Source organism: Triturus cristatus, chromosome 8, assembly GCF_964204655.1.
Source record: "Triturus cristatus chromosome 8, aTriCri1.1, whole genome shotgun sequence".
NCBI classification, from domain to species: domain Eukaryota; kingdom Metazoa; phylum Chordata; class Amphibia; order Caudata; family Salamandridae; genus Triturus; species Triturus cristatus.
Window position 1 is genome coordinate 1334016789 of NC_140591.1, and position 22367 is coordinate 1334039155.

General features: G+C 43.6%; 1 protein-coding gene across 2 annotated transcripts in view; it reads right to left on the bottom strand.

The window, feature by feature from the left end:
• TMPRSS15 (transmembrane serine protease 15) overlaps positions 1–22367 on the bottom strand; it is a 1488231-nt gene that overhangs the window by 13110 nt on the left and 1452754 nt on the right. For both annotated transcript variants that reach the window (XM_085623059.1, XM_085623060.1), the window contains exon 24: positions 1563–1658. In XM_085623059.1, the coding sequence (XP_085479185.1) occupies positions 1563–1658 (96 nt within the window). The remainder of the gene's footprint in view (positions 1–1562; positions 1659–22367) is intronic.

Below are 22367 nucleotides of genomic sequence, written 5' to 3' on the forward strand. Positions count from 1 at the left end.
TCAAAAACTACTGCCCCATCTCCCTACTGTCATTTCCAGCCAAAGTACTTTAGAAAGCAATACATCTCGAACTTACCACCCTCCTGGATAACAACAACCCACTGGGCCCCTCACAATCTGGATTATGCTTAAATCAAAGCACCAAGACCACCTTGATTGAGGCCATAGATGACAACAGAACTCTCCTAGACAGGGGAGAAACCACCGCCCTGATTCTCCTCTATCTCTCTGCAGCATTCAACACCATATCCCACTTCACCCTCCTGCACGGTCTGCACCAACTGAGGATCCAAGGGAAAGCCCTTGAATGGATTGTGTCCTTCCTTTCTGGATGAACTCAAAGCGCTTGCCCCTGACTCTTCCTCTCCAGTCTGAAAAACATCATCTGCGGCATCCCACAAGGATCCTCCCTAAATCTGACACTCTTTAACACCTACTTGACCCCTCTGGCCACCCTGGTCCGATCCGACGGCATGAACACAGTCTCCCACACAGACAATACTCAGCTCATCCTCTCTCTCTCCTCAGATCCAACTAACATCAAGTCTAACTTCCACAGATGCATGACCAGCATTGCAAGCTGGATGCAAAACAGATGCCTCAAACAACACAGACAAAATAGAAATACTCATCTTTGGGAGCAACAACTCCCTGTGGGATGACTGCTGGTGGCCTACGGAGCTCGGCCCACACTCACACAACATGCAAGAAACCTCAGAATCATTCTGGACAGCGAAATCTTGATGAGGAAGCAGATAAACTGTTGTATCCTCTTGCTTCCTCACCCAGCGCATGCTCAGGAAAGTCTTCAACTGGCTCCCCATCAGCACCAGACGCACAATTACCCGGGCCCTCATCATCAGCCACCTGGACTACAGCAACTCTATCTATGTGGGAATCACCTCACAACTACTAAACAGACTCTCGACCATCCAGAATGCAGCAGCTCAGCTCATCCTCGACCTCCTGAGATGGACCCACATCATTCCCAACGTCAAATCTCTGCACTGGCTCCCCATCAGCAAACAGTGGCAGTTCAAACTTCTCACCCACGCCTACAAAGCCCTACACAACAAGGGACTGGCATACCTCAACCACAGGGTGAACTACCACAAATCTACCCGTATACTTCGCTCCTCATCACTCTTCTTGGCTGACACAGCATGCATTCAGAGGAGTGGTGACTACTCCTGTTTACACCTGGCAGGCAAATCTTGGTACCACCTCCCCCTTCATCTCCGCATAGTCCCTACCCAGCAGTAGTTCAGGATGGACCTACAAACCTGGCTCTTGGACCAATCCATCGCAGCAGCAGCAACCACCCTCCCCAGTGCTTAGATAGGGATGATAAGTAGCGCTTTATAGATCCCATTTGATTTATTGATTGAATAATCTATGTCTTGCATAATAACAGGCTGGTTTTATTAGTTAAGCCTATCGGTTGGTTTTCAACTAATAAGTAAACAAACCAGGTACATTGTGTTGTATTCATTTTCCCTTCAGCAGAAAAAAGTGCAACCATTTAAATTTGAGTTATTATTGTAAAAGAGCTGTCTTCTTACCTTGATATTCTGTAGCTCCCCAACCAGCGATGGAGCAATTTGTTCTTGGTAAAAAGTCTTCATTTACTTCTGGGAGGCAGATTGGCTGGATATATTCTGTTAACAATCCACAAAGGTATCCCATCAGTTTATTATTTTAAAAGCGAGGTGAAATGTATCAATATTTTAGTGATCTACTTGCGTCAGTCTAATACATATTTCAAGTAACTCAATCACTGTCCAGTCATTAACACAAGGTTTTATCAAATAGTGCATAGGATTAACACACGCCTTTCTTTTGTCCTTTTATTTGGGAGTCTTGTTTCAAAATATTTGGGAGCTGTTTCTCAAAAGACATGTTTGCAAGAGGCATACATCCTTCCTTGAAGGATCCCAATACATTGATGCAATCACGGTTGTTTTTAAAATAAACTACTTTAACTAATCCTCTCTTATACACTAAATCATTCTGTATATTACCCCCATCTTGAATACAGATTGTTACAATTACAGATCTGCAGCCATGAGTGTCACCTCATTTGTGATGGCCTTTGTGGCATGATAATAATGTCCATCAGCAAGTTCAACTCCACCAGCAGTGGGTAATCAGGTAGGATGGAGTTTAATTTGTATCCACTAATATCCTGTGCAAGGGCATATCTTCCTGCAGTACTCTACTTAGTATCTACTTCTGTTTCAGTTCAATTTACTGCATGTGTGTCTGTTGGCCTTTGTAATGCTGGTTCACAGATTACCTTTTTATAGGTTGCTTATGATTGTTACACTTTGGGAGACTCAATGCCACAATGCCTTAAACTATTAGAGGAGGAAAACTGCTGTCTGTATGTATGTATGTAGGTATATATGTATGTATGTGATACTAGTATAGCACAAACCGAGCCAAAAGCCAGTGGAACACTGTACAGGGTCAAAGGCAACCTACTGTCAACAAGTGATAAGAGAGCTTGCTGGGTTCTAGGAATACACATGTGCTGTTGCTGCATTGCGATGTAGTATTCTTCAAAGAGGTTCATCTTCAACTTTTACTAAATTGGAGCAGCACTAGTGAAGCCCCAATGGATACAGGGTTGCTCTTTCAGTCCTGGGTCCATAGATAGTAAAGGCCTGATGCCTTTTTACAAGTGCAATATATTCTATGGCACTTGTAATAAGGCAGACAGGATATTCGTTATGTTTGTGATGGAGTAACTCATCCACCGAACTCTAAATCAGCTTCTAAATCTCCTATGTGATGGTGGCCAGGCTCTAAGTGTGCCAAAAGCCACCAGAGATGGAGAACTTGTCTGTAAGATAAGTCGGGGTGTTGGTCAGGACTCTTTTGTAATTGGGGAAGCTGGCTTTGATGAAAGTGCTGCAGGGGGAGCCAATGGAGTTCCTTCATAGGCATACTCTGTTGATTGCATAAAGCAACTTCACCCTCATTCTTAATGCCATCTGCTAAATTTCTTGGCTCAGTGACTTTATGGCTTGTGGTTTATGTGGGACAGACATTTCTTGAATGGTCTTCTATTAGGAGCATTCACTAGTAGAAGCTGAAGATTCTACCATTCACTCTCGGGATTTCTGTGTTCTGAGCCCACCACTGTCTTTTAGGGTTCAAGCTTCTCAGCCATAAACATATAGGGTTTTGTAATTATACACTCATAATTGTTATGCAAGACACTAGACCAATCACTCCTCCTAGTACCAACCTCACTGGTCAGGCGCATGTACTTAAATGGGCCATCAGTAAATAATGTCAAAATTTTGCCTCAAATGTAAAATCATCAAATAAAGGAATATTCTAGAATTGTTATTGGTGGTGATTGTTAATGAATGAGGACTGGATATAGATGCTGTTTATCATAACTGGATGGTCCCTTTAATGGGTTATCCAACTTCTCATCATTCCCATTGCCACACTCTTCCATAAAATACATAAAACAATTAAACAAATGTGAGAATACGGAAAATTGTCTGACCCAAACATTGTCTTTGGTTTGAATCTCAAACATTTAAGGGATTAGAACGCACTATAAAATCAATAAATACACAGGGCCAGATTTACTTGGCTTGCACTGCATTCCACTACATTTTATTCTGGGAGGCATTCCATGGGTTGAACATGGGCGCTTCCATGCAAATTTACAAAGGTTGCAAACCTTGCATTGCGTGAAATCGATATGCCTCCCAGAGGATGGATCAACAAGGAGAAAAGAGTAGAGAGTTATCTTTTTTATGCTCTTACCGCTCACCAGGACAATTACCAGAATGCTGGGAAGAGCCACTTCTGGAAATTCAGTGGCATTGTGCAAGCTGTGCATGCTGCACAGTCTTCTCTCTCTGCACACTGAACACAGTGCGGCACAGCAGGCCTATAGAGCCACGTGAGCTACGTACAGCCCAGCCCATATTCATAGCACCCACAGCACCCACAGAACAGGTGGCCCTGGGAGTCATTGCAGCAGGGGCAACCTACATCAAAACCAGCAGCCGTCCCTGACTCACTGAATGCCCTCAGACCCATAAATGCACATTCCAGCTGCTGGCAGGTCCCTGTATTTATAATATAGCCAGCAGCAGCACAGTACGAGAGCGCCACAAGGGAGTCAGTGGGGAAAGGTGACCTGGGGCACCTGGTCGTGGACCAGGAGCAGCCTGTGTGGTGTGCAAGACCTAGTACTGTGTGTAGAAGACAAGGAACCCTGAAGGTCTGAGGGACCTAGGGTGTACAGTTATATTTTTGGAACAGAAGGTCCCGTCAAAGAGAGTGTTAGTTATAATAACATAGAAAATACAATGAAGCACTATGTCTATTTACTCCAAGCAGAGACTTGAATAATTTATTTACATTAATTTTAGAGAAATTTAAGCATGAAACAAATGAGTGGGTAACACAACGTGGAAATCAAAGGATTTCCAAATCTCAGGCATTTTTTATTCTGGGGACCTAAAATACAGTACACTGATAAGTCACAATACATGCAAAAGCGTATTTTGCTTGGTACACATATAAGTAACATAATCAAGTCAAGACACAGATAGGTAGGGCTTGGCCCCATTAGTCTGGCATTTCAAATGTGGTGGTTGCTCTGTTTGTCAATTTACTCTAGAGAGTAAAGACCTTGAATTTCAAAATATCAAAATGTCTCTGCCAATTTTCAAACTGCAATACAACAAATGTAATTTATGCAATTACCTGCCCCTGCAGCCTCATCTACATTGGTCAAACCACTCAGAAGATTCGGGTCCTGATCTACCAACACCGGAGCCGCCTTTGATACAAAGTACAGAATGCACCTTTGGTTGATCATTTTACCACCAAAGGGGACACAGAAAATGACATACGATGGCAAGTTTTTAATGTTATCAAACCACCCCCATGGGGTGCATACATTGGCATGATTTTGAACAAAGAGGAACTCAAATGGATTATACGAACTGACAGCCTACACACTGGGCTAAACAAAATGGATGATTGGTCAAGACTATTGGGACTCTTCTGCCATTTCTAAATATGTACCCTGGCTTATGTTTTGCTATATGTAAATAGGTACTTTGTCTTATGTTCCGCTAAATATGCAGCATGAGCCATTCCTGGCCTCACAATGAGATCTTTTTTTACCTTTCTTGTATTGTCACGGGTAAGTGCTCCCCATGATCTTATTATTCTTTGCACTTAAATCTCCTCAGACGGTGTTACTTGTATACTTAATCTCTTCTTGCCTCTTTGGATGTATTGTTCCAGATCACCAATGCGCATTCATTTCATTATGTGATTACTTTGTGACTTTTTCCACCCTTTCGAGATCTAATTATGGGTGCGTCTGCCGTCACTCTTTTGCCAGTATATGCATGCCATATCTCACTTCACAACAGAAATATGATTAGGAATACCCAACATGACTCTTGGTATCCCATCCGGTACTAATTTCTCCACACCAATAAGTCGTTTCTTTCTGTTCGTATTGTTCATATACATTTGGTCTTGAGTCATCACATGCTAACTCTCTATGATGTATGTAAATGTAAATGTATAGGTATTTATATAGCGCCGATGACCACTACGGGTATCTCAGCGCTGTACTCATACCGCTGAAGGAACCCTTCCTGGCTTTCCGTGTGAAGTGTCCACTCCTGGGCACCCCCATGGTGAGGCCAGGCATCCCAGCGCTGTTGGGGCCGTTGTGGAGATTAAGCAAGCTATTTCCCAGAGTTGCAGTGTGGGACCCATGCTTAGAATGGCACTGAGGCGAGAATATCCGATCCGCGGAATTTATAGCCCGAGACCCTGCCGCGGCGGGAATCGAACCCTGGTCCCGGACCAGTGCTCTGCATCGAGGTCTGCCGCTCTAACCATTGAGCCACACTTCTCCACTTGCCCTCCCCTTCCAACATGGCGACCTTTTGCCCACAGCTATCAGTGCCTTATTTCACACGGTCTGAGCATGCTCCTTGTCTGACTGATCTGGACACCCAGCTCTGGTCTATTTCCGGCGCTCCCCGCCTCGACACGTCGCAGACCTACTCAGCTCCCACATCCACGGAGCTGTGGCTGCATCTTTTGGAATTATCCTTGATAGATCTTTCTCGATTTGGGCAAGGCTATCTCCAGATGCCTTGGATTCTGCACTTACAAGCGATTTAGTACTCCGTTGAGCCTTCCTTCGACCCAGCTCGGGTAAGTACTTTCACTACACACAAGTTTTAGCAATTATCGTAACTGGGACCATGATGACTAACTCATATCACCCCCTCTCATTTAGACCGTGCTCCGAGCGCACCGGACCCATTTGCCTTACGGCACTTGACTTAAATTACAGTTGAAGGTTAGAGCTTGTCTAATTTATTCAACCATGGTGAATGTCTTTTCATTAGTGACAGTTCTAGCTTGCCATTGTTATTCACAAGGGGCATGTTTTCACATTTACTGTAGATAAATTCCCTGTACGGTTATAATTAATGAAATGTGTTTTCACAAAGCTTGCTTTGTTTGCCATAAGTTGGCAGGGTATGCTCAGACGTGAGTCCCTTGCTCCCTTTGCCACTGGATTCAAGCAAGCCTGGCAGAAGACGGCTGAAATGCCAGAAAACGGTCCTAGGAAGCTTGTTTCCGGTCCAGGGAAGACATGGCTTGGCAGTTCGGGCTGGACTGTTCCCATGAGGCACAGGGTCAGACTGATTTGCATATGGCCATGTCTGAATGGGGGTGGCAGAGTGGGCTAAAGAACGGTGGTGGATTAAACCCAGATAAGTTGACTGGGGGTGAGTGATTGCAATGTTCAACACTCCGTCCATCATTTCCTTTGGTTTTGCTTTGTTTGCCATAACTTGGCAGGGTATGCTCAGACGTGAGTCCCTTGCTCACTTTGCCACTGGATTCAAGCAAGCCTGGCTAAAGATGGCTGAAATGCCATAAACCGGTCCTAGGAAGCTTGTTTCCGGTCCAGGGAAGACATGGCTTTGCAGTTCGGGCTGGACTGTTCCCATGAGGCACAGGGTCAGACTGATTTGCATATGGCCATGTCTGAACTGGGGTGGCAGAGTGGGCTAAAGAACGGTGGTGGATTAAACCCAGATCAGTTGACTGGGGGTTAGTGCTTGCAATGTTCAACACTCCGTCCATCATTTCCTTTGGTTTTTGCTTTGTTCGCCATAAGTTGGCAGGGTATGCTCAGACGTGAGTCCCTTGCTCACTTTGCCACTGGATTCAAGCAAGCCTGGCTGAAGACGGCTGAAATGCCAGAAACCGGTCCTAGGAAGCTTGTTTCCGGTCCAGGGAAGACATGGCTTTGCAGTTCGGGCTGGACTGTTCCCATGAGACACAGGGTCAGACTGATTTGCATATGGCCATGTCTGAACTGGGGTGGCAGAGTGGGCTAAAGAACGGTGATGGATTAAACCCAGATCAGTTGACTGGGGGTGAGTGCTTGCAATGTTCAACACTCCGTCCATCATTTCCTTTGGTTTTGCTAAAATTCAAGAGCCCCTACAGGTGATATCCGCAGATAAAGTGACTTTACCAGCACCCTTTTGGGGCACCTATGCTACAAGTGCATCATTGCTACTAGCTAGAGCATCAATCCTGAGAGATACCACCATCTCTGATGATTTGCATCTCTCTCACCTGAATGATCTCTGACACAGTAAGCCACAGGCCAAGCTGGAAAACAACGATCATGGAATGGAGACTTTATCGATTTACCATCCACCTATCAAAAGAGTCCATCGGGACAGGTTCTCCATCACTCAAGGCTCACCTGGACAGGCAAAGTCACACCTGTAACCATTTCAAATGTTTGCAACCACAGAACAGTTATGAGGGGGGCAGAACGGAGCAGGATATGGCAAGGCTGAAGTTGATACCCCGCTCCAAACCCAGAGGCTCCATTACAAACAGAAGTACAATTCTAATAATGACTGATATACTACAGGGCCTGAACCATGTAAGATCCAATAATATAGAAGCAGTCGAATTTAAGTCCAATCCATTGATATCTGGCAACAAAATCGCTACGGTCACCTGGACGTACGAAGGTCTGGCAGCAAAAGGAACAATTTTCAGCAGGAGGTATTGGCGTACAGCTTATACTTTTACAGTAAAAACTGTGCATTTGTAGGACAACATGAACCTCAGAACTGTGCAAGTCTCCACGCACACCATCCGCATATGTTGACCTTAGTCCTAGTAGCTCACAGTGCACCATCTGTGCCCTTAACCTAATAAGGTAAGAAATGCATTGTGCAACCTCAGAACATGACGACCCTGACTCCCCAAGAAAATTGTGGTAACAGATCTAGAATCTTTTCATTTGGTTACTCATGCATACCAAAAGACATACACAAGTAATACACAACACGCAGTTTCAATATTTATTGAAGCATTGGAATTCTTGAGAAAAATATGTGTTCCGCAATTATCAATAGAAGGAAACAGAATAATGTTATTAGCATATCTAGAATGGTGACAAATATAAACAGTTCAACCATTTTGTTATTACAGAGAAGATATGCTTGCATATAAGTATTGTAATATAGTGTACTCCTACCTAGCGCTACACAACCTGGTGTGTGTATAGGGCGAGTGAATCTGCGAAATCCCTGTAGGGTGATCTAACTCCCTGTTAACTGTGTATAAGTGTCATCAGGATGCCCAGCTTCGCGGAGAGCTGGGCAGCATCCCTCACATGAGGTAAACAGGAATCAGCTGGGCTGGACTTCCTGCATGGGGCAACCTGTCAATGCCAGCGAAATGCTCCTCTTTTTAAACAAAGGAGTTATGTCATTTATATAATAAACATCATCCATGTTGCCATGCCGAAGCCCCAGTCAGGTCGCTATTGTTTATTCTATTGTGAGTGCTCTGTCATGGAATGGTCAAAACAAATAACATTTTGCGTAGTGAACTTAGCCCTTGTACAGAATGTTCAAATTATTTGATAATGTGCCTACGAAGAAGAAATATAAGCAAAGTTGGTTACAGAGAATACTATCCTACATAGGCAAACAAACTAATGTGTCAAATGTCATCACGTTTAAGAAAGAAGCCAACTTCACAAAGTGAGAATTTAAAATAGTGGCGTCTCTGCCTGGGCCTATATTGTGCAAACATAACACCCACTCCTTGGAAGTGAGATGACCAAAAAGCTCCCTAAAAACAATGCTAACAATAAGGCATAAAACACTAAAATCATAAAAGGCATTATGCTATTTTGAAAACAAAAGCGTTCTAAATGCCATAATTAAAATGATAATGTAAAAAGTGAAGTTACAAACCTAGTTAAAAGCTGTACAATTTAAATACAATTTGGGCTGTTAAAAACATAGCCAAATTAAAGGTTCCCACAACTAGACACTGCCAGATTGTTTATGTGGAGGAGTAGACTAAACATCGCTGTTCCCAGCAACTTCAGATGATGTTCCCAGAGGCACCCAACACATCAGGTCCATATAGCAAAAATGTTCCAATCCTACCCCTCAGCGTCATCCAAGGGAGGATCAGCCAGTGCTTAGTCTGAAGAAGACGAGCCAGGATCCAGATTACCAAGAGCCGAGGCATCCGAGGAGGGCCCATAGAATGCGTTTAGAAGCAACAACAAGTGTGAAGGACAACAGTACAAGTGGGCCTTGAAGGGACCCACCAGCAGTTCTATGTAAGAGATTAAACCAGTTGCCTTCCAAGACATATGCTCAAGGCTCACTCGAACGTGCATAGCAGACAGCGGAAAACAGGCCGCGTGCAGTGTAGCCAGACAGGCCGGAAGAACAAGAACCAGTATTAATTTTGTTCCTGAAGTAAAGGTACACCAAATGACTGTGTCATTTGTTCACAACATAGGAGCACATGTGGTAGTGCCATCCCCATTTGACCTCGTGATGGGCCATCCATTGAGGAGCAGAAAATTTAAAGGCGAGTCCCGACGACTAGGAGCAAGACAAGCGGTAAGCCTCTAAAAAATGCTTTCAAGTACGGTGTGTAAATGATGGAATACCTCCGAATCCCATCTGGAAAGTACTAACCAACCCAGAGCCAATTGTTTTTAAAAAGTGTGCTACCCCCACAGTACTAGACATGTTACAAATGCAGTGGACAAGCTCCCTGAAATGGTGTGGGAAATTAGTGTAGAGTGGCGATTGGATCACAAAAGAAGTCCTTGCAACCTAAAATCAAACATCTCCCTTGCAGATGTTAAAGTCACATCTTCCTGGAACAATAAGGCTTTCAGTCTGCTTAAAGCATCAAAGTGCACATTTTAAAGCTTAATTGGAAGTCAAAGCATCACATCCCTGCAAGGGCAGGTGGAAACAGTACTTGTGTACAACAGGTCAAGAACGCAGAAACAAATACCAGATAGACAATTCCTGGTTTTATCCCACAGCAACCTTGATCATTCAGCATAACATAACTCCCATTAGAGAGTAATCTGAAAGCCAGAAGGATCACAGCAGCTGGAAAACCCTTCACATAACACAAGAAGTTTGCCTTAGACGCATTACAATCGAAACTTCCCGGCAAACTAAGGAAAATCTTGCAGTCAGTTCCTCTAAGAAAAACCTCAGTCTCACTAATCCTACATCGGTATTTGAATGGTAAGGTCCATGACTCTTAAAAATACCCTTCTCCTAGTACTTCATATCTGCCCACTTGATGGTGTTGTAAACTGTATTGGAAGTGGAAATTCAAAGTTGGCCGAGAAATATACCCTTGAAATATCCAATTTGAGGAAAGTATTTCCTCAAATGAATGGTAGTGAATGGTAGTGAATGGTAGTTTCTATAACTTTTCTATATGTAAAATGGTGTATGTTGTGTCTTTATTTGCAATGATGATTAGCAAGATTTATGGTATAAATAAACTAGAGGAGTTAACTGTTTCCATGGAACTTGACCAGCACAAAGTATCTGTTAAGTCCAACTCAGTAACATGATAGCCCGAAGTTGTGACTGCCCATGTTGTAAAAAAAGACATGTCACTCTGTATGATGTCTATTGCAGAGGACACAATGTTACCCACAGAGTAAATCCTGTTGGATAGAGTAATCATACCATTATTAACTAATGTTAGAGCCCTTTCTAGATTTACCCTGTCAATATTGCGCAATCTCTCAGCAGCTTCATGCTGTGAAACATTCCACACTTTGTTGTATATTGCATACAGAAAACACTTTTGACTTTCTCAAAACTGTATGTTGTTATCACCCCAAGCATTGTGTCTGGATGTAACTTGGGTCGGGCCTATTGATTCTAAACCTTTTGGTGTTGTCAAGAAAACGTGCTTGACATGTGTAAGTATCTAACGGTCACACAACCATCCCTCTTGATTGGTACGTGAAGAATTGTATATTCTATTGTGAAGCATGTTGTCTGATAGTTCCTCCATGTAATTTCTGAAATGTTGCCAGTTCGCATATTGTGCAAATGTGGGAATGTTTGGAGCTATTAAATCTTTTATCTTAGCCAGGCCAAGACAGGATGTTTGCTGCACAGTTTTGTTCAGGAAAATCATTTGTTGTAGTATAAGGCGTGCTCTGAATAAAGCCTCATTCCCCCGAACCTGCCAATCTCTTGTTCCCCATATTGATTTTGAATTCACATTGTTTTTCCAAAAGTCAAACCCTTGTACAGGCAGCTGGGAAATGAAAGATGCAAAATGAATCAGCTTGATGCCAGTGAGCATAGTTTTCTTCGCCCTTGAAGGTCAGCTGGATAATGACCAGAAAAATATGCAAACTTCTGCGCAAATGCTTTTGAAGTACCCCGTGATGGTATAAAGCAGTTTTCCCATTGTGTGTAAATAAATACTGTACGTGGAGTACTTGCTTTATGCAGAAAATGGTGATGATAATGGTGAAAACTGAACAGTTCATCATAATTGGAATTACCATCATACATTTCTTCAGAATTAAAAACAGAAGAATGCTGTAGATTGTCTAGCATATCATGAGTGATACGTCATGCAAAGAAATGTTGAATACATATTGTCTTCAAATAGTTTCAGTTGGTCCAAATATATCATACGAAATCTTATCCCAAACAATTCCATCAGGAACTGGGATAGCAGAAATGTTCACCAGGGAAAGATCTCTTGGCACTTTGTGTGATGAAGAATGGGGTGTTAAATCCAAGTTCACCAGTTCAACAGCAGAGCGTTCTGGTAAATGGTGTCCATTTAGAAGCAGTAAAAGGACAGTCACAAAACCAATACAGAGGAACAGGAAAAGTGATGCAAATGTAATCCAAATGAATATCCATGGAGAGATAAAGTATCTCCTTTTCAACCAAATGTTAAATTTAGGCCATTGAGGTGGTAGTGGTGGTGGATCAGACAAATCCGAAGAGAAGTCATTAAAGTTGATGAAGTGGCTGGACGCTGTTTAATCTAGTTTAGGCAGCTCTGGAGGCTGTGTAGAACTGGAAATACACTTGAATGGTGGCAGGTTATGGAAGATACCATATTTGTTTGTTTGCAGAATGGAAATCTGTGTTTCTGTACATGTTGTTTGTAAGGAGGTTGTTGATGTAACAGGAAGAAGTGATACGTCAGTATGAGCTGTGCCCATCGGGGGAGAAGAAGCTTCATCACTGAACAAATCTTCCATCGGGACTTCCTTTAGGGTAGTGAGAGGAGATAGGTAACTGCCCGGGAGCCCTCTTAGTCTACAGTATAGAATCCACCATATAATGTGATAATGTGATGAGATGCATTGACACAATCTCTTGCTTTTGCAGCTAGCAAGTGGCAGAAAAAAGTACAGTTCTGGTACCTTCAACTACCAGAAAAGGTACAGGCCCTCTGTAGGATGGCCCAAATTCCTTTCTGTCCTCTATCTTCACCCTGACGAGATCCCTAATCTTTGGAATCCAACTAGAAGTTGTTGATGCATCCTTCACTTCACCAGTGGTGTAACGTTTCTGCTGGAAATTGCTCTGACTCTCTCTGAATTAGTTTAGCTCATGTAAAACATCCAAACATTCCTTGATGGCAAATGATGTTTTTGAAGCCACTTAACTGGGACTGTCAAGGTCTGGAACTCACATCTTAACTCTGAACAGAATTTCATAGGGAGTCTGATCACCTATTGATTTTCTAGGCAGATTATTTATGGCTCTCCAGACCCCATACAGGTGACGGACCCAACTGTGACCCGAATCTAATAACCTAGCTGTTAAAAACCGCTTTGAGTCCCAGTTTTGTGAGAGTGGAATTCTCCATCGTCTATTCTACTTTTCACTGTGGTGCACGCTGCAGAGTATTGGTGCTTTATCCCTATGGCAGGCTGTGCAGAACCATCAGTATTCATGTTGTAACAATGCTGATCTACAGGCATAACTTCATTAGAGAGGAAATATTCACTTTTGTATTGCAGCTATGCTTGTGTTTGTAGTGTAAAATGAATATGTAATCTCCATCTGTTGCTGTAAGAGAGTTGGCCCACTGTATCAATCGTGGATATAAAGCTTTTGTGTTTGGAACTCTGGACTTTGTCACAGCCTCTAATGCTGGGACCAGAGTCCTGACAATAATGTGTTTCCCCTGAGCTAAAGATCTTTTTCTCACTACAGCAGTCTGTACTGCCATTAGAATCTTTTTTGTTGGTGGAAAATGCAATTTATATGTAATTGGTACAGTGTCTCCTTCATTGATGTGACATAGGCATATCCTGATGCACTCGCAAATTTACGGATCACCAGGTTTGTGGTGTTAACACATATGTTTAAGTGTTTTAAAGCTAGCATGTCAGCTTGTACCGAATAAAGGATTTGTGTGTGTTCGGCTGTCCAATGTGTACTTGAAAAGTCTGGATGAGTCAAGTTGTAGAATGGTTTTACCCACTCTGCATAGTCTGGGATGTATGTTCTGCCGAAGTTTAGAAAGCCCAATATTGATTAGAGTTTCTTCAATGTGTTTGTTGCTTGCAGAAGCGCACACTTCTCGAGGTAATGTGCCTCAAGGCTTCTGCCTTGACTTGACAACTCGTATCCTAGGAACAAGACCCTGAAGTGGGCTATTTTTGGTTATTTTAAATTGAATTTGTAGCCCATGTGAGCAAATCCAAAACTATATGTTCTACTCTATCCAAGTGGGTCGAAAGTTCATCGTCCGTCAGATATATGTCTTTGGCATAGGACAATGCCTGATGATCAAATTGTTTCTAAAGTCCTGAAAAAACACTGGCTATTCGTATACCCTTGGGGCAATCAACAGAACTACTTTTGACAACCTAGTGCAGTGAATGCAGTCAAGTACCTGCTTTCAGGTGTTAAATTTTGGCCGAAAAATCCATTGGAAATGTCTAATGTGGTTTTGTATTTTTTTTTCACACTGAATTGTTCATTAGTGCTGAGATGCACATTTTGTACAGCGAATGTACATGTAGCGATGCTCAAGTGTTTGCAATCTAACACTAAACTCTTGTGAATTGCTTGTCATTAGGAACCCTGGTATAAGGCGCAGACTACAGCTTTGCTGCTGGGTACAATGTGCAGTTAGACATGTTTAGCAAATTAGATGTGAACGGAGATGGTGCCCAACATCTCTGATAGTGCATTAAGAAGCAGCCTAAAGGTGGGGGAACCTTTGGCGAGTGAGTATGCACAGCTTACGTCTATCTGCTTGTGTTCAGTAAGACCCGTTTAATGCATTCTTCACAGCAGGGGTCTTTCAGGGATCATGAATGCCTCTTGCCAAGAAGAGGTTATACTTTGCCCCAGATTGCTGTGTTTCTAATGAAAAAAACAGTGTCAGTGAGCCACCCTAATAGGCCATCAGTAACATCTTTCGTAACTTGTGTTGTGTAGGAGTTGAGGTGAAAGTTAAATTACCCTTGCATTCCCTCACACTGTGGATACCTTAACTCTTCTAGGGAGACCTTTTTTTCCTGCAACTCTATTTTCTCCCTCCCGGCAAGCACTACAAAAGGAGGCTGGATGCGTTTGCCAAAGGCAAGCCCATCTGTGGCCACCTGAGGACAAAGGCCAGAATGCTTGGATCTTTCGCACGGCATCAGATACAGTGCTCGTCAGAGGAACTGAAATGCCTCATTTGGTCACCTAAGGAAGTTTGTTGGCATGCCTTAGACCCAGTAGCATTACCTAGTAAGTGTCCAAATTGTAATTTCTCTCTTGAATGCATCAATGCTAAAATGTCCTCTGTTACCCATGGGGCAGGAAATACCCAATTAACGATAGTCCCCAAGCAAACACTATCAGATTGGCATATGTACCTGTTTAATTGTTGGTAGCTTGCCAAACACTAGATAGAAATATTCAGTTTCCTGGAAGAAAAAAGACCTGAAGCTGTTTTACTTACAGAAACCTGGCTGCATGAGGACAGTGGCCTGGACATTGGCATCGCACTTCCTCTAGGTTATGCAATTGCCAGAAACTATCAACCGGGAAGGAAAGGTGGTGGGCTTGAAATCATTTTTAAAAACAACCTTGAATCTTCCATCAATATCGAGGGATGTAAAAATGATATTTTCTCACTTATACTCTCGCACACATTAACCTTCTGAGATCTGGTTTTTTATTGCCCACCAGGACCTGCAACACAATTTGTACATATTTTACCAGAAATAATAGCTGCACACAGTCTGTCTGCAACAAAATTTTACGATATTAGGGGACCTAAACATTCATTTTGATACTAATACATGCACACAGGTCAATGGTATTAAACATGATTTAGCAGCAATAGAGCTCACACAATTGAGGGAGCATCCCACCCATTTTAAGGGCCATATCCTGGACCCCATCTTCTCAAATGTTTCAGGCTTGAAAGTATATGCCCCACTTCCAATTTTGTGGTCCAATCATCTGTTACTTCAGTTTTCCATAGCCAAAGCTGAATTGCTTTACCCAATAGAGTCCTTGACAATTCATCAAGGCAATGGTCAAAACTGGATATTCCTGGCTGGCAAACAGGTTTGAGCAAGCCCACCCCTAGGCTGGATAGTGATGTTTGCGTATCCTATCTAGCTTTTAGGGAATGGGTAAACTCTACACTTGAAAACATGGTTCCCAAAAGGTCTAGCCGATCTTCGCAAGCCAGAGTTAATGTATTCTAGTTCTTGCCTGAATTCAAAGATTTATAGAAAGAGTGCAAAAGACAAGAAAGAAAATGGAGATGCCACTATGATGAGGAAAGCAAAAACGTCTATAGGACAAGAATAAAAAAATACCACCTTGCAATCGGCAGGGCCAAATTAATGACCTTACAGAAAAGATCAAGCAGGCTGCATTTCCCTCCAGGTAAATATTCAACATAGTTAGCTCTTTCCTAAAACCTCTCCCTCCAAGGAACGATGCAAGCTGTTTGCACATGTTTTCTAGAATAATGTTAAAAAAATCTATGACTCTCTACTGGTGCTACCAGGCTCCAGTATAATGAACAGCCCTCTTCTAGTAGAACTAGACTGAGTATAAAAGATATCATAGCAGTAGCAGGTACAATAAAATCAGGATTACTGCTAGCCCCAGCCCCAGTGAATTTTCTATTGAATGGAGAGGAGACAATATTTTCTGCTTTAATGACCATATATAGCGGAGGTTCTGCTGCGTTCATTCTTCTCAATCTGAACGCGGCATTCAACTCTGTCTGTCATTCAATTCTGGGAGACAGAACGAAGGCTATAGGAATCACAGGGAAAAAATTAAAATGGTTAAGCGCATTTTTAATCAACAGAAGCTTTCACATCAGTGAAGGCCTTTTTCAATCGGAAACCTACAAGTGGGAATATGGAGTGCCACGGGGCTCTGCATTGAGCCCTACGTTGTTTAACATTTATGTTAAACCTCTTTCAGAGATCATTTGTGCCCATAGTTTTACTATGGCAACATATGCAGACAACACTCAAATTGTCCTTTCCATGTCACCAGACACCAAATCCACTTCTTCTAAGTGACTAAATATAGGCTTACAACAGGTGGCCAGCTGGATGACTGCAAGCTGTCTCAAGTTGAATGAAGACCAATTGGAGGTCACCCTAGATAAAGATTTGAGCATAATCTCCTAAAACAAGAAGGTAACAGGCACCTATTTTGGCATGCTGAGATCCGTCAGGAAGACGGTAAGGTGGCTTCCGATGGAGTGTCGTAGGGCGGTGGTTCTCGATCTTGTCACGCCTCGACTAGGACAACTCCTTATACCTCGGCAGTCCAGTTTATGTTACGATGAAATTACAGGCTATAAAATATGCAGCAGTATGAGCGTGTCTGGGCTTGCCCAAGATGAATTCAGCATGCCTACCTCTTTCGCAATGCGGTGGCGACCCATCAAGAAACGTATAGAATTTAAAGTCCTAATAATTGCCCACCAGTTAAAATACTCAGCCAGACCGCATGCATTGCAACATCTCATCACTTCTTACATTGCCTCAAGAGCATTGTGATCGAATGGTCTCTCCCTCCTTGCAGTACCCAAAATCAAGAAAGTGAGAGGAGGAGGTCGCACTTTTGGCTGCCTCATTGGCAAGTTGTCGAATTCTCTTTCTGGGCGTCTCAGGTCTAACAACAATCTGCTAAGTTTCAGGAAGCAACTAAAAATGCACCTTTACAGATGATGCCTCAGCTTTTTCTTAGTCACTCTATTAACTCCTCTTGTTTAGCGCTGGGAAGTCCGATATGGGTAGCTGTTGCACTCTATGAAACCATTTAAAATAACAAAAACAATATAAATGGTCTGATTTCACAAAAGATTGTTCAAAGGGGAGGTGCAACTTTCTATTATAACTTGGTATTCAAGTTGTGTGAGGATCTCTCTAACTTGTTTTTCAGCCTAATTTTTAATGGGGTATTGTCTTTGAGGTTGTGGGGTTGACGTCACTGGTATGATGTGATAAGGGGAACCCTCACACCACCCAACATGGTTATGGTATAATGCAGGGCTTGCGCTAAGGCCCAGTCTTTGGGTTTTGATTGCTTAACTCCATATGGAACGAGGTCAGAAAAAGCTGGGGCAGCCCATAACAAAATCTGGTGGGCAATCTTTTTCAGCCAAGAGAATGTCATAGCTGAATGACAAGTTCTCCCAAAAGATAACATTTATGGGATATTTTGTATACCCCTCCATTTGGAGTTGCACCTAATATGGTTGTTGCAGGATACTCAATTTCCTATCCAGTGTTTCAACCTGGATATAGTCACTCATTGCTACTGCCGCTAGACACTCCATAAGATTCTGGCAAACTATTGTGACTTCTGTCACGCTGTCCAGCATGGCCAGAGCCCACTCCCCACTCAGAAGCAGTGCCCTCCATATCCATGGCATGCTTAATTTTAAGGCAAGCTACCTTCCTTCTCCTTTTTGGAATGAGAGGAACATGTATTGTTTTCATGGTTTCATGGTTAACCACATTATAGTGTTTCTCAGTGGAATCCTGCTGAGGAGAGCCACTCCATGTTTTAGGGCCAGATGTAGGTAGAGAAATAGCGATTGTAAATGCAGAAATTCGCAGAATTTCCACCTTTGCGATCGCAAATAACCCATGTGAAATGTAGAGACAGAAAAAACGAATCGCTTAATAAAGAATTGCTAAAAATAAAGGAAAACAGTTAGCGATTCCTTATTTAGTGAATATGCCACACCGACTCACTATCTTGCGAGTCGCTAAATAAGGAATCGCAATATAAAGTCGCAAACCAATGTACATAGAATCGCAAATAGCGATTTTATGAAAAATCACAAATTTGGAGTCGCAAATTAACACTGACTCAAAGCAGGTGGTAACCCTGTGCACTGCATATAAACAGCCCCAGAATGCATCTGCGTGAAAACAATGGCGGCCTTCTATGTCATTGCAAGGCGGATGCGGATGCAAGCAGCAGCACTGAGGATCTGGAGATGACAGAACGCGTATACAGATTGCGCATCACACTATTCCAACTCACAGAGGCAGAAATCCATGAGAGGTACAGGCTTCTCCCAACCACCATCCTAGACCTGATACGTGACCTGCACCCAATCCTGGAGCACCAGACACCAAGGGCGCATACAATACCACCACATGTACAGGTCCTTTGTTGCCTGCACCTACTTGTATCAGGTAGTTACCAGGGGGTCATAGCTGTGGATGGTGGTGTCTCAAAGAGTTGCCTGTCACACTTGTTCAACACATTCCTGGATGCCATGATGTAAAGAATGCACCACTACATCCAGTTCCCTAGCACACAGACGGAACTGCATAAGTCAAAGACGGATTTTTATCAGACGGCCCAGTTCCCACATGTCATAGGGTGCAGCGATGGGACACATATTCCAAACTGCCCCCCCCCCTCTGCTACTGAGTACATATATCGGAACCGCAAATCAACACATTCAATCAACGTACCGGTCATTTGTGATGCGTCTCACATCATCACCGATATTGTAGCAACATTTCCAGGGAGCATGCATGACTCCTACATCTTCGGGAACAGTAGGATCTATACATGTCTTGCTGGGGGTGAATATGGAGAAGGATACCTGCTAGGTAAATCAATGTGACACACCCTGATGTATACCTTGAATGTATCTGTTGCTGACTGTGAATGATGTTTCTTCCTTTACCACTTAGGTGACAGCGCATATGCGATGCAGTCATTTATCCTGACTTCATACCTCAACCCATCTACCCCAAGTGAGAGGAGATTTAATGTGGCCCATAAATCAACGCGGAATGTGATTGAGCGTACATTTTGGCTCCTCAAAAGTAGGTTCCGCTGCCTCAACCAAAGTGGAGGTGCACAGCAGTACCACCCTGCTGCAAGATAATAGCAACATGTGCCATGCTACATATCCTGGTCACAAAGAGGGGAACACCCGTTGAACTCACTGAATCAGAGAATGATGATGAGGAATGTCCACAGCCACTGCACCGCACAGCAGGTGTCACAGCAGCGCCAGATGGGAGACACAGACGGGCAGAGATCACACGCAACTATTTCTGAGTAAGTAATTAGACAAAGCGAGTAATTGCAATTGTGTAATGGTGTTTTATTGACCTTACGTCAGGCAATAGGAATGTACACCGCCACACCATATTGGCCCCTCAGTGCCTCAATAATCCCAACATGGCATTGATACATTGCATGCTCATTGTCATCCCTTATAATTTGGTTACATGGGTTACCTCACCCAACTCCCAATGTCCGCTGAAGCATGGCTTCATTTCCTGTGCCCACACACAGCACTGCTCTGCTCACTCTGCACACTGCCCTCCCTAGAGGACTGTCCTGCGGCTGGACCATGCCTTGCACTGTGCCGTCTGGACTACACTTTTGGTGGAGTGATGCTGCTTCGGCTTGTTACCTACTTACTTTCACCACCATCCCCAGACCCTCTGGCAGCGATGTGTGTTGTCTGGAGCTCTTCCAAAGCAGTGGTGACAGTAACCAACCCCCTGGCCTCATCACACGTGCAGTGGGCCATCTCCAACTGCATGGCCACTGAGCGTCTGCTGAGGACAGAGGAGGCATTGCATAGCCGGTTCACCGCATATGTGTACCCTTCCATGCGCTGTTTCTCCCTGCACCTTAAACCACGTTCCATGTCCATTTTGCTGCACAACAGCATTACAGCATCGGCCATGTTCCGCATGCCCTCTGCAACAGTGGTATTTAGAGCATTTATGCCTTCCTTCATGTCCCTCATATGCGTGTTCATGTTCACCATCTTGTTTTACATTGCAGTCACTGCACCTTCAACATGTTTCCCTCCAGACCTGCAAATACACTGGAATCTCCTCCCTGTGCATTTGGACTGTGTGCCCTTGGTCTGCGTCGTCAGGCACTTGTGTGGCAACGCTCCATGGGTGACTGTGTCTCTGCAGTCTGTCCTGCCTCTTCCTGCATGGTCTGTGGGGCTCCCGTGCTCTCCTCCTCTGAACCCTCCATCTCCTGAAGGCTACCCATTGTACGCCTCCTGCCTCTCAATGGTGTTGGTGGTGGTGGTGGCATGACAACTGCAGGTGTCAGGGCCTCATCATCCTGAGTGTTATGTTCCCTAGGTGCCTCATATGTTTCCCTCTCAGCAGTCTGGAGCGCAGGTTTGCCTGTGGATACAGAATGTCAATTTACTGACTTGCCTGGCGGCACTTGTGTTCCATTAAAATACATGTTTGCCATTCATACTGACAGTCCCCATCTTGCTTATTTACAGATGTGGGTCACATGCACTTGGGTTCCTTGGAATAACTGGTATGCTATGTGTTAATTAGGACTACATCTCCCAAGATGCATTGCTGGTTGTTAGCAAATCATGGACTAGAGTGAGATTCATACTTGTTTAATGGGGATTGGGGATTGGGGAGGGGGGGTCTCAGCATGTTGTGCATGCTTCTTACCTTGTTTGTTGTTTCCTCTGGCTGAGCTGTCCGGGTCTCCGATGCCAATGATGCTCTACGGCTGGAGGGTGGACTCCACCATTTTCTCCAGGCGTGTTGGTACTGGCTCAGTGGATGTTCTGCCACCTGTCTGATTGGCTTGCTTGAGCCTGTCGCCACCCTCTCCTTGGCACGTTTGCGAAGGTCATACCACCGCTTCTTGAGTTCATCAATGGACCGCTAGGTGACATCAATGGCATTAATGTTTGCCTGTATTATGAGCCATATCTTCCGATTCTGCGATTCCGGAGCATGCAAAGAGTGCTTGCCAAACAACTGGTCGTGATCCTTTACCACCTCCTCAATTAGGACATCCAACTCCTTCTCGCAGAATTTGTGTTTCCTCTTCCTCTCTGCCTGCACCTTTCCCTTCTCCTGTGTGTCCATGTTTGTTTTTGGTGTCTGCTTGGGGATTACTGTGCAGCTCATGTGTCTGTGCTCCTGCTTCTTGCCTCTCCCACACCTTCAGGGTCAGTAAACAGCATGTGTCAGGCCACTCCCTGGTTGTGAGGTCATCAGGCTGCACCCGATTAACGGATTCGCAAATTTGCGATTTTTGAAATTGCGATTTCGCAAATACCGATTCGGTAATGCAGATTCGGTATTTCTTTTGCGATTATTACCGAATCGCTAACTTTTAGTGATTTTTTGTCTACATCGATTTTTGCGAGTTCTTAATAGCGATTCAGTAATAATCGCTATTAAGAACTCGCAATTTGGGTTTTACCTACATATGGTCCTTCGTCTTTTCTTTATTTTTCTTAGTATCCCACTTCATATTAGAAGAGTCTGATGCCTGCTTCGAGTTATCCTTTACAGAATTACCATTAATTTGTGGTTTACTAGGTCTGCCTCCCAAATTATCTCTACTTATTGTTGCATAGGTTTTCGCAATAATGTTTGAAAATTTGCGCTCCTTTTGTCCTGGTACCAAATTTGTGAGTCGCTGGCATATAGCTAACATTGC